This window comes from Rhizophagus irregularis, chromosome 17 (genome assembly GCF_026210795.1).
Source record: "Rhizophagus irregularis chromosome 17, complete sequence".
NCBI classification, from domain to species: domain Eukaryota; kingdom Fungi; phylum Glomeromycota; class Glomeromycetes; order Glomerales; family Glomeraceae; genus Rhizophagus; species Rhizophagus irregularis.
Window position 1 is genome coordinate 2,820,194 of NC_089445.1, and position 13,289 is coordinate 2,833,482.

Genomic DNA, 13,289 nt, shown 5'->3' on the forward strand with positions numbered 1-13,289 from the left:
ACATTGCGAAAACGTTTTTATGATAAAGCTCAAGCCAGCTCGAGCCCAGCTTGCTCAAGCCAGGATTTTTACGGTCAGTTTACCGAACTGAGCTCCCAGCCAAGATTTTTTGTGGCTCAGCTCATTTCAGGCTTGGCTTGGTGCAGATCTTCAAGCCGAGCCAAGCCAGACTGTAGCTCGGCTCGAGCCGGCTCATGTAGAGCACTACTAATACTAAGTTAAAAAGTTGGGGTTTATATAATAATTTACATGTTGATTTTTTGATCAACGTAAATAATAATAAATTAATTGTAACTTATTACATCATTATTACTATTAGGATGATCTTCATTTCCGATCCAAATTACTTCAGACTATTAATATTACACAAAATATAGACGATCCCTATAATTCCAAAATACTCCATTATTTAAATTAAAGTTAATTCTGGAATTATGGCACTACAGTACTACACTTGATACATATGGGCGACATTCTGAATACCCAGTATTTTTAACGCTTGCTAATATTTCTAATTGGTGCCAGAATTTGCCTGATGCAAAGGTTTTTGTTTGCTTTTTACCACAATTGAATACTAGAGATGGTAAACTTCGAGAATCTAAGAAATTTAAACAATACAAGCAAAATTTGAAACAATGTGCTCTGAAATATTTGCTAAATCCACTTCTTCGGAAAGAAGGCATCTACTTGGCAATAAATGGAAAAGTAGAACATTTTATTCTACATATATCTACTATATTAGCTGATATGTTAGAGGCACAAAGTATTTGCTGTACTTACAAATCATATTGTACAACATGTCCTTGCTACAAATGTCTTATACTGGGAGACTAATTAAATAATATGCATGTTAATGTAAATTCTATCATTTTACGAACCCATGAAAATATGAGTGCAGTTGTTTTATCACATGATGCCGCAAAATATTCCATTCATGAATATGAAAACTTTTTCTGGAAATTTAGGTAAAATATTAAATAATTAATTTATATTTGATTTAAAAAATAATCCTATCTAAATTAATATAATTTATTTACTTTAGAATGATGAATATTTATGATGTAGTGGCATTAGACCGTATGCATCTGCAAGAAATTGGTTTATTTCCATATATGCTTGACTTTACAAGAGAAATGATTATGTATTAATCTGGTAATCAAATTATTACCAAAATGGATGTTCAGTTAGCCACTATTACGCCATTTAGTGAATTAAGAATATTGCATAATGGATATCAACAAGGGGCAAAATAGTGGCAAAATTTACTGGAGTAGAAATGCGTGATGTTATGAAAATAATTATATTTGTACTAGATGAGCTTTATACAAATAATGATATAATTAGACATCGAAATGATACAGAAAATACGTTACATGAGTTCGTTGATTGTAAAAAATTAATTCAATGTTTTATAAAATTTGTTAAAATGTACATAAGACCGCACCAATTCAATTTTTCGTTTAACATAACCCCCTCCCCCTGTTTTTGGATTTTTTATGTAAAAAAAATACATGTAATTTAGGCCGGAATTATACAAATCTTTAAGTCTTGGCCGGAATTATCATCCAAAATTTTTGCTCACTCTTTTGGTCAAAATTTTGGCCAATATTAATGGTAATTTTGGTCATGTATTGTATTTTATGTATTATTTTTTGTCTTCCCCCCCCTTAGATTGGGGCCCCTATGTTATGTTAAACAAAGAATTGGCTTGGAGCAGCCTAACATTTAGAAAAGAAAAATTTAATGAAGATGAATTAAATGAGTTTAAGGTAATTCTTTAATTATCATTAAGTTGTAATTTAATTTATTTAATTTATTTAATCTCAGTTTCTCTTATATTGATATAGCAAGAAATTATTAGATGGTCAGATAATTTTGTCAAATTATTTAAGACATTTTCACGAAGTGAACTTCGCCTACCAAAATTTCACATATGGCGATATCATACTATTCAAACTATTAAACGTTATGGTGCAATTAATGGACTAACGACTGAGACTTATAAAACATTACATAAGAATTGGGTTAAAAACCCATATAGAATATCTAATAAAAAAAATGTTCTTGATCAAATCATTAAAACTGTAAGTTATAATAATTATTTTATATATTTTTATTTATTGTTTTTAATGTCAAAAAATAAAATGGTTTTTATATTTAGATTCGTCGGCAAATAATTATAACTAATGAATTAAAAAAACCAACTATGTTAAAGTTAGATTGTATGTGATCTTTATTATGAAAACTATCTATTAGTGAATTGGATAATCTTGAACAAAAATTAAAGCATGAAAAAGATATAGATAGTTTATGTATTGAAGGAATACAAAATTTAATTTTAATTTATTGTCTAGATGCATTTTTAGATGAAAAATCAAATATTTTAGAAAATGATAATATTAACTTAAAAATTTATGCATCTGGAATATTAACAAATGGCGAAATAGTATATGCAACTAGTAGATTTTATGGACGACCTAAATTTAGTGATATTGCAATTGCAATGGATGATGCTGATTATTTAACAGACAATGGAATATGTTATGGAAAAGTAAGTTATATTAAAATTTATATTTTTTTAATTTTATATTTTTACTTTTAACTGAAGTTTACTAATTACTATGATATTTGTCATTATAATTATTATAAATTTAGATTTTAATGTTAGCTGAAATTATATTATCTTCTTCAACTTTACCAATTGCACTAATACATTGGTATGATTATTATTCTAAACGATATCCTAAAAAGTATGAGTGTCCACACTTAAAATTTGTAAATAGTTATGATGTAGTTCCCTTTAATTCAATTGTAGGATTAGTACATATAGTAAAACGTTTTAATTATCAAAATGAATTTTTTGTAAATAAATTCTACTTTTAATAAATATTACTTTATTAATTACTATAACTCTATAAGTAAAATATATAATATTATTTAAAATTAATAATTAGTAATTAAAGATTTATTTAATAAAAGTTTTTTAAAAATCCTTAAGAATTCTTATAAATAATATTTCTAAAAATCCTTAAAGATAAAACATTTAAAAATCCTTAAGGAATCTATTATTTTATAGAATCCCTAAAGATCTTTAAAAATTATTAAAGAATCTTTAAAGATTTTATAAATTTAAAAATCTTTAAGGATTCTTTAATAATTTTAGGAATCTCTAAGGATCCTAATACTAAAAAACTTACTGATGATGAAACAGATAAAATCGATATAGAAGGAATTGATATAGATACTTCTGAAAAGCTTGCATCTGATCCAAATGCCTTGGAGAAGTTCTTGGTAAATATATATAATCCAGCTAATAAGTCACAAGTATAGGAGAAACCTGCTGAGAAAAAACCCGCATCTGTTATCAAAGAGTAATCAGTTGCCAAAAAGGCTCTTCCACCAGTACCACTCAAGCCCGATTGCTTAAAGGTAAAACCCGCACCTATCATCAATGAGGACCCTATTCCTGAGGAATCTCCAGCTCCCATAGAGTCAGACACTGATGAAATTATAGACAGTTTCTTAGACTGTTATCTATCTAATGAGAAATCTGACCAAGAAAATGAGCCGCCTGCTGAGGAACCTGCACTTGAAGCTGATGATGACTACGAGTCTACGACATCTTAGATGACTTGCTATCTGACTCAAATCCTATAACCACGAATCTAACTCATAAACAACAACTCGAATCTCCTGCATCTGTCACTAAATCTGATCTAGAACCAGTTCCCAAAGAATAACCTATCCCAGAACCTGACATAGAACCAGAAATTGACCAGGATCCCGAACTAAAGGAAGGTACTCAAGCACACCGGGCTTGGCAAGAAAGGCGCTGATGGGATTGTAAGCCATGGGTCAAGAATTCAAAGAACCAGGTCTTCAATGATCTCTATAATACAGGTAAGGAATTATGGGTTAAATACCAAGACACATTGGACGAGTATGATTGGAATATACTTGTGTTTGAAATAAAAGAATGTTCCACAGCACATGTTGAGGATGAGTACCAGTACTACCTTAGGGAAGTAGTAAACCATTTCAAGAACTGGATTGAATATAATGGGGATTTACCTAAAGCACCCAGTCGTAAAGAACTTGCAAATATAACAAGAACATACAAAGAGGATCATGATGCCGAGATTATCCCTACCCTCTCTGGTTATGAAACTATAAAGATGAACCGAAAGGATAAGGGTAAGGCATGAGAGATCCCAGAAGAGCATCCAAAGACTGATATGGAATGCCAGTGGGAAGCTGCTAATGGACTTGTAGACAAATTGGATATTAATGAGGCCTGTGATATGATTGACTCCATTTAATAAAATAAGTGTCCCGTAATTATCTTATATTTTTTGTCCTAAATTATTCTACACTTATTATAAAGAAAAGCTATATTACAATTGAATACAATGCATAGTTATACCAAATGGCCTATTCAAAAATTGCACGTGCTTTACCCACAAGACCAGATATCAAAGAATTACAGTATTCAGGCGCAAGATTTTCTAGAGGAGCAATAGCAAAACTTGGACAGCGACTCCAATCCCAGTATCCAATTCATAAATTTCAGATCCTGCTTCTTTATGAAAACTGGAAACCTGGTAGGTGAACATCAGGAAATGAATCGGCGAGCCTCTTTTCACTATTGGACCATTATGATGAAGTACGACTACCAGATGATGCAGACCCTGATTACTTTGAACGATTCATAATTTATATGAGAGATGCCTGAAGCATATCTATAGTACATTCTTTAAAATACTCGAGACTATAAAGAAGCCTGAATATATCAAAAAGGCATTAGGTCTCAATCGTAATGCTCCAGTTCCAGTTTCATATATGGATAAGGTTGAACAACTTGCATGAAGTCTTGCACTTAATATTATAGAGAATTCCACTCGAATTTCCAAGAGCAAGTCTGATAGATGCGCAATCCTCATTCTGTCTGAAGGCCACTACTCTTTTACACTGAATCCCAGAAGACTCCATCCTAGTAAATTAGATAGAAAACAAAGTCTCACTTTGTTTATCATGAAAATGGGGTTAATCATGTAGTAACAATATACAATGGTAAGACAGTTAAGTCTCTTACAGTTGGACAGTTTCAGAAAGGTAAGAACTCTGATAGTTACTCCTTCATCCCTATCAAGAAGAATCGTAAAACTGGAATATATGAAATACTTGAGAAAACATATTAAAGGATTCATGAAGAGCGGGATACTTTCCTACAGGCTATAAAGAGATTTAATCTAGGAATTGACTTATCTTACCATAACTGGTCATACAAGAGAACTGCTCTCTAGCTTTTCAAATGTTTTAGTGTAAGGTTCCAGCTAATGATCCACTTGATTCAGTCGAAGCAAAGTGGATAAGTGATGCTATGATGGGAGGACTAATCTGGGAAAATAACGAATGGCAAGACTATGGAAGACAATATGATGTAACAAGTTTATATCCAAATATCCAGCAATCGAATGCAAACTTTCCAATCAGACAGGGCAAATTCCAGACACTTTCAGACTTTGTTGACCACAGAGGTTATGCCTTGTATGGATTATTCTGTGCTAAGGTAAGTGGAAATAGTAACATTTTCTTCTGACAGAATAAGAGGGGAATCTACACATTCATCAATTTACAACGTGCAAAGAAACTTGGGTTAAACATACAGTTAATTCAAGACAGAAAACCCAATGCTCTGATATATGACAGAGAAGCAAGAATCCTTGGGACTGTAATATTCAGTGAGTATGTCCACTTCCTCTTCAATATAAAGAACCAGGGTGGCCAGAGGAAACGCAATTACAAGACACTCACCACAGATCAAATAGACCCAGTCAAGTTTCCGGAAGGTCATACACTTAACTCCATTATACTGGTAGGATCTGACCAGTGGCGATTCCAGTTCACAAACCCAGGTAATCCCTTCAAGGGGGAATATCCCAGGATCACTCCATTTTTATTAGCACATGGACGTAAGACAACTTTAGAGTTATTAAAACCATATAAGGATAAAGTACGACATATCCATACAGATGGATTTATTCTAAAGGAGCAGCCAGATAGTCCTGCACTTATTACTTTGTCCAGAAAATGCATCTAAAGCATTGAAGGCTCTCAAATTTGAAACTGCAGGATACTGCCATATGAAAAATGCAAACAAGGTTATCTGGACATAATTGCCAAAGGATGCGGTTGGGTTTGCAGTAGACATATATTTTTTTTTTCACTTGAATGTACAGTCAATTTGAAGATTCCTATTTATTACAAAATACAAAAAAGTACAAGGAATTATGTCGACATATACCGAATTTACAGGCATTGGAAGCATTAGCAACAATTATTTTGAATTTGACAAAACTGTTTTCAAAATTATCAATACCTTAAAAGATATTGTAATAATAGCACTAATGTCTGGGTTTAGCAAAACCTAAAGATATTAGCCGTAATTAATTGGCTGATGCTGTAATATTACAGCATACAGTATTACAGTTACAACACTTTTCGTAATACTGTAATTAGGCTGTAATGCTGTAATTGGGTTGTAATGCTGTAATTAGGTCGTAATGCAGGCTGTAATGTCATAATTTTAATGGCATAAAAATTTAAAATAAAAGTAATGAATTATAAAAGTAAATTACAATAGTTTATATGTCGTGTAATTTTAATTTTTAGGACATAAGACGTGTCGTATTTTTTTTGTATTTTGTATACGTATTCGTGTAAAGAAAAAATTATATAATGAACTAAAATCCCTAGGGGTGGGTGGAAAATATTAAGTTTTTTTCAAAAAATTTATATTAAATTAGCATAATATCTTTAATAATTATTTACAAAAAAAAAAATTATTATTATTATTATTTTGATATTATTTACTCCTTAAAATTAAAATTATACGGTCACATATTTTTTAAAATCCAAAATCTGAAATCCAAAATATAATTCCAGCCAAAATTAACGTAATTTCACTTAAACATGTAATTTCAACCGAAAATCATAATTCACCTAAAACGAACAGGGTGGACATGCATTATATCATAATGTCGATCACTTGTATAAGTGATATCATGTTAAATTTAAAGCTTTATTTCAAGCAATAAATGTTCTGATAATTTATGTTAAATTATTTTATTTAATAGTTTCATTTATCAATAATTTAATATAAAAGTATTGTGGAAAAATAAGGTGTGTTTCCAAAGTTAGATTTTACGTCACATTTTCAATAATTAATATATATGCTATATATATGCCAATCATCTGCTAATCTGACTTTGAAACTTCGGGCAAAGCCACAGATCTTCGGGCAAAACTTAAAACTTTTACAGTATATTATTTAGGTATTCAAGAATCAATGGCTAAAATAAACCTGAAAAATTTTTAATAACCCAAAAGTTATCATTAAATAAATGTTTACAATTATTGTAAAATTGATATATGTTTGATATTTGACAAAATCTTTATGAATTATTTTAAGAACTAATTTATTAACAATAAATAAATAAAGTAAATAAAATTGAAATTTTATACATTATTATGTAGAATTTGTGAAAAACTAATTCAACGGTATTTTTTTGTGATAATATTGGACGAGTGATTGGCAAAATGATCGGCAATATCATGATAATATAGGGATGTCCGTCCTGTTCCCAAAACGGTGTCGTCTAAAGCCGTGTTCGATCATGTAACTGGCATTTTATAAATAAACCATTTTTTTATGAACTAAGATTAATGTAAGTATGAAGGTTATAAAATAAGTGTATTTTGGCCTGCTTTACAAGTTTACTTAGTGAAAAAAAGCTGGTTTTAAACACTGTTTTTGACTTTACATATGAACGAATAATCTTTGCCCTTCATATTTAAAAATGGATGACAAAAATGAAAAAATTCAAATAAGTGGTACTTTTTTGTAATACCGTCCTTCTGAGTTCCGCAATCTTTGTAGGTTGTTTTTTCTTTGAATAAAACTGTGTAGCCTGTATCTGAGCTTCATCCTCTTCTATCGGTTTGTTCTTCACTATTCCTTCTAAAGGATTTAACCTTGTCTTGCTCCTCGTAGTTCTAGTGGCAGGATAAGTTTCTAATAATGTGAGATTCGAGGGAATTATATGTTAACTTGTACTCTCACCCTCATGAGGTACGCCTTCTAGTTTAAAGATTGATCCTTATCAGTTTCTTGTGGGATTAATTGGGCTAGCGATTGTTGTATTTGTGTGAGTTGATTATTATTGGAATTGCCCACATTAGTTGATTGAGGATTAGATTTTTCTTCACCATTGTTCACAACTGGTGTCGTATTGTTATTTCGATCAGGACAATTCTTTACTATGTGCCCAGGCTGTCCATAAGAGTAATAAACGATTCTTCTATTTAACGATTATTGCAGCTGCGGCGTTACTTGCTGCGGATTTTGATAATTGCTTCCCTATATTCCTTTGTTCTGGTACTCAACTGTTGTACCTGTCTAGTCAAATCCTGAATGGCTTTGTATAGGTCTTCCGTTTAAGTATTAGTGTCTGCAGAAGCGAATTTATTAAGATAGGCATTTACCGCATGTTGGTCTTGATGGGTTAACTCATAGGCCTTTGCTCTGTCTACTGCGGCATTCCAGGTTTGATCATTATGTGGTTTTACAGTGAAGTACAAGTCAGGCAACAACCTGTTTACAAATTTACGAGCTTTAAGGGTAGGGTTCATCCCTTTATATGAATATATGGGTTTTATATGGCGAAATCTATGTCGATCATTTATTAATATCACGTGATGCCAAAAGAACTCTGTTAATTGCAAAAAAAAATTAATATTTTATTAACTACCTAATATATTTTATTAAATTTATATTCAAAAAGAAGATATATAACCACTCCAATAATAAAAAAAATTTTTTAATCACTTAATATTAATATTTCTAAATAATATATGTAAATAAATTTAAAGAAAATAAATAATTTTATTCAAATATTGAAAACTTAATATCTTCAACATACATAACTTTTACTTGCAGAATCTCTTACTTTTGTTCTTTAATTTCATTATGAAATCACAAGATTCTAATCATTACTTCACAAAATATTTGATATTTTATATCTAAATAGTAATATAAAGAATATATGAACACTAAAAAAAATTAAATGATATTAATAATAAGTTTTATTTAATTATTGAATTCTTAATAAAATTTTTGATAAATTTACTACTATAAATGCACTATTTGCGAAGTATCAGAAAGTTTTAAATAATTTGAAGATAGGGTATTTAGCAGATTCGCAACTTACCTTAGAGGATTCGCAGTTTCTCACAACTTTTAACTTACTTTTTGGTTTAATTTTATGAATAAACTGTAACAAAAACTATACTATTTGATAGACCTTAACTCTAAAAACCAAAAAGCAAAGTTTTGTTCAAGTTTTGTGGGTCAAAAAATTTTTTTACTTGTAACGAATCTAGATTTGACGATTTTTGCCATGATCTTCATATGATCATGTAACTTGGCATATCATACCCTTAATAGCTTCTGGATATGCGAAGGCGTTAGTCTCCACCCTTCTATACAATTCTTGTAGAGCAGCGGCATATGTGTTTACGTCTTCACCGGGCTGCTGTCTTCTTTGTTCCAATTCTGTGGTCCAGATTTCGATTAAGGTTTGCATTCTGAAGGCGGCAGGGAAATTCAATATAAAATCTGTATTATTATTGTTGCCAGTCCACGTAACAATCTTATTCGGATTATTATTTGGAAGTGCTTGATTGGCATTTCACCAAGTAGAAGCAGCTCCCTTTAGGTATGCTGATACGACTTCCAATTTTCGTACATTTGCAATACCATTTGCATTACAGGATCTAGTAAAATCCTCCAACCATGCAACCGGATCCTGGTTGCCACCATAGAAGTATGGCAACTCAGCCACCCTTCCTTCTCTACGTGGAGGGTTATTAATTGCTTGTGTGTTTACAACCAATGCATTGTTAGTATTAGGCAATGCTTGGGTCAAGGCAGCTATGGTGGCTCGTAGTTGCTGGAAATCCTGCTGGTTAGGTTGAGCCATATTAATTACCGGTGGGATTACTGGAGCTGGGTTATTCGGTGTGTTGTATATGGGGGGTAGAGGAATATGCAAATGGGGAATATCTTCCTCAGAAATCTCTGATGTGGTGTCACTTAAAACTTCAGGTTCTGGTGAGGTGATAGTCTCACTAACTTGATAGAGGACTTCATTAGGGTCCTGTTGAAATCCATTAGTTAGATTGTAGGCATTGATAAGGTCTTGTCGCAAAAGTGTATAATCTATTGGTTCTATGTCAGTGTATTGGATACTGAACAATAGATTATGTATGGCGTTGTCAATATCCGCGTTAGTAATTGAATAAGCAACCTCTTCAAAATATTGTCGAGTGTATCGGGTGTATTCTATAACAGGATAGTTAGAAGAAATCCAATCCAAAAAGTGTTGAAAGGTGGGGGTTAAGGGAATTTCAGATGGATAACAATTATTACACAATAAATCACGATGATAAGCGGCTATGTTATTTAGCCCTAATTGTCTATGTATAGCGTCGTGTATAGCGTTGCGATTGAAATGGTTTTGGAACATAAAAGGGAACTAAAAATAGGAAATCGGGATTCTGGCAGAAGGCACCAATTGTTAAGCCAGTTCTTGTGTGCTTATAAAAAATAAGCGTATGGGTGTATGGTAAGCAGAAGGAATTATAAGAAAAATAAATATTAATTAACGTGTAGTGAAATAAACTATATGAAAATATTAGTAGATGTATCACTGTCGATCAATTTACGAAGGTGATACGAACAAATAATTGTAAATTTACTCAAATGCGAATACGGTATTGCACTCACTGGCAAATACACTCAGACGCAATTATCGATTTTACAAATATAACAAACACTAAATAAACAATGAGATAATTCTTTTAATGAATGGTTTTATTAATTCAAGACACATTATCTACTTTTTTTACATTGACTTGGAACACATATTTATAATAAAAAAAATCTATGCTAATCATGTTAAACATATTAATTATGTGTTATATGTTAAACATGTTAAATATGTGCAATATGTTACATATGTTACATATGTTAAACATGTTAAACATTCGTAACATTTGCAACATTCGTAACATGATTGTCGGTCACAAGATCATTCAACTAACACATAGGTCACGTGATTATTCGATTAACTACAAAATTCAATGACAAAATGCCACATGCATATAATTCAATAATAAGCCATGAAATTCGTTTGCAAAAAAGTAATCATACTATGCTACGAAATTCAATAACAAAATGCCACACGCATATAATTCAATAATAAGCCATGAAATTCGTTTGCAAAAAAGTAATCATACTATGCTACAAAATTCAATAACAAAATGCCACATGCATATAATTCAATGATAAGCCACGAAATTTAATTGCAAAAAAGTAATCATACGATGTTATAAAATTCAATAACAAAATGCATATAATTCAATAATAAGCCACGAAAATTCAATAACAAAATGCCACACGCATATAATTCAATGATAAGCCATGAAATTCGTTTGCAAAAGAGTAATCATACAATGCTACAAAATTCAATAACAAAATGCCTCATGCATATAATTCAATAATAAGCCACGAAAATTCAATAACAAAATGCCACACGCATATAATTCAATGATAAGCCATGAAATTCGTTTGCAAAAGAGTAATCATACAATGCTACAAAATTCAATAACAAAATGCCTCATGCATATAATTCAATAATAAGCCACGAAAATTCAATAACAAAATGCCACACGCATATAATTCAATAATAAGCCACGAAAATTCAATAACAAAATGCCACACGCATATAATTCAATGATAAGCCATGAAATTCGTTTGCAAAAAAGTAATCATACAATGCTACAAAATTCAATAACAAAATGGCATATAGTTTAATGATAAGCCACGAAATTCAATCTCAAAATTCGATAACCCACAAGACCATTAAAAATTTCTTATATAAATCGTCGTTCCCTTCCCCTTAACCCAAGAAATCCTATTATTAAAAACATTATTAAAACAAAAAAAAATGAAGTTTCAATATATCTTCTTATTAATCATTGTTTTCTTAACTTATGTTCAAGCTAAAAGTTGCCCCATTCGTAAGTTTATTACAAACCTTGCTAATTTGTTCAGTTCTATAACTTTCACATAATTAAATCATCATGCTATTTTTTTATTTAGAAATTACTGGCAGCAAGTGGGCTAGTACAACCGGAGGCAATCCTGGTTGTTATGGACTAAACGTCCCCGGAGCTTACAAAGTCGCTACACCTCCTGGATGCTGTTACCAATTTTTCGACGATTTTGGCTGCAAGGGTAAAAGGCTTGGTGTTGTGCATTGTGGTAATAGCAATTTTCCTCCAATTTCGCCTAAATCAGTCACAATTTGGTGATAATTTTTTGGTACACATTTACATAGTTTTCAGTCTGGTAATACATATATAATCAGTTATCTATTGATTTTCTATTAATGTATATATTAGAGGTTGAAATAGAATTTTTTTTAACAGTCCTATTATTGTTTGATTTTGATACTATGAAATAAATAAATAAATCTTTTTAGCAATTAAATGTGCCGAGAAAAACTCATTATCATATTGTTGCCTAGTATATAATTTTTAAAAAAAATGATCTGTATATTAATTGAAACAATGAATATGTATCATGCCCTAGAAATAACCGAAATATTTGAGGTTATCTTTGCATTTTTTAGTAGGAAAAACCTCTATAGGAGTTGCACCACAGTAAATAGGCAATGGAATTCCATGTCTATGTGTGTTATTCAGAAGAAAAGAAAAAGTGAGTTTATTAGCATCTCCCGTATTCGTGATAACATTATCCTTCATCTATATGATGATCGTAATGCAGACTTCCGTAGTCTAGACCCGTTACTCCCACGCTTATCTCGTTTTCTCAAATGCAAATGTAATTAATAAATATTAATATCACTTGTAAAACACACAACACGTTTAAAAAATCAAAGTAAAAGCTTTATTATATTTTTGTAAAGTAATAGACATCTTGTTTTCAATGTAAGCTTTTATAATTAAATATATTTAAATTATTAACAAGCACAATGCGCAAAATATATCATTTATTATACATATTCTTGTTAAAAAGTTTTTTGACTCGAGTTTTCAATAAAAATGATATCATATATATATGTTAGTATTAAAAATTATTTCAACTATGCAATAAATTAAAGAAAAAATAATAAATTATAATAAAAATGTAATAACGTACTTTT

At 30.7% G+C, this 13,289-nt stretch overlaps 3 protein-coding genes across 6 annotated transcripts; all 3 read left to right on the plus strand.

The window, feature by feature from the left end:
• Nucleotides 1-888: 888 nt before the first annotated feature.
• Nucleotides 889-3,627, plus strand: OCT59_009336 (uncharacterized protein; the record flags this gene model as incomplete). Its single annotated transcript, XM_066133472.1, has 10 exons — nt 889-965; nt 1,043-1,077; nt 1,254-1,388; nt 1,672-1,769; nt 1,848-2,084; nt 2,162-2,222; nt 2,355-2,551; nt 2,656-2,862; nt 3,145-3,291; nt 3,391-3,627. The coding sequence occupies 10 exons, from the start codon at nt 889-891 to the stop codon at nt 3,625-3,627; spliced, it is 1,431 nt and encodes a 476-aa protein (XP_065999909.1).
• A 799-nt stretch (nt 3,628-4,426) lies between these two features.
• OCT59_009337 (uncharacterized protein) lies at nt 4,427-6,100 on the plus strand (the record flags this gene model as incomplete). The annotated part of the gene is made up of 4 exons (XM_066133473.1): nt 4,427-4,548; nt 4,746-4,848; nt 5,321-5,569; nt 5,669-6,100. 4 exons carry the CDS (start codon nt 4,427-4,429, stop codon nt 6,098-6,100), a joined length of 906 nt encoding a protein of 301 aa, XP_065999910.1.
• A 5,922-nt stretch (nt 6,101-12,022) lies between these two features.
• On the plus strand, nt 12,023-12,698 carry OCT59_009338 (uncharacterized protein). 4 transcript variants are annotated; one of them, XM_066133474.1, is made up of 3 exons: nt 12,023-12,141; nt 12,224-12,612; nt 12,693-12,698. In XM_066133474.1, exons 1-2 carry the CDS (start codon nt 12,069-12,071, stop codon nt 12,433-12,435), a joined length of 285 nt encoding a protein of 94 aa, XP_065999911.1. In that variant the 5' UTR covers nt 12,023-12,068; the 3' UTR covers nt 12,436-12,612; nt 12,693-12,698. The 4 variants fall into 4 exon arrangements, with proteins under 4 accessions (XP_065999911.1, XP_025173665.1, XP_065999913.1 ...); XM_066133476.1 differs by lacking the exon at nt 12,693-12,698 and having other exon boundaries at nt 12,030-12,141; nt 12,224-12,472; nt 12,538-12,630; XM_066133475.1 differs by lacking the exon at nt 12,693-12,698 and having other exon boundaries at nt 12,030-12,141; nt 12,224-12,385; nt 12,462-12,630.
• Nucleotides 12,699-13,289: the final 591 nt, after the last annotated feature.

Coding starts and splice junctions, on each gene's coding strand:
- OCT59_009338 (XM_066133474.1), top strand. CDS start 12,069: ATGAAGTTTCAATATATCTTCTTATTAATCATTGTTTTCTTAACTTAT. Junction 12,142..12,223: donor AGCTAAAAGTTGCCCCATTC/GTAAGTTTATTA, acceptor TTTTTTATTTAG/AAATTACTGGCAGCAAGTGG.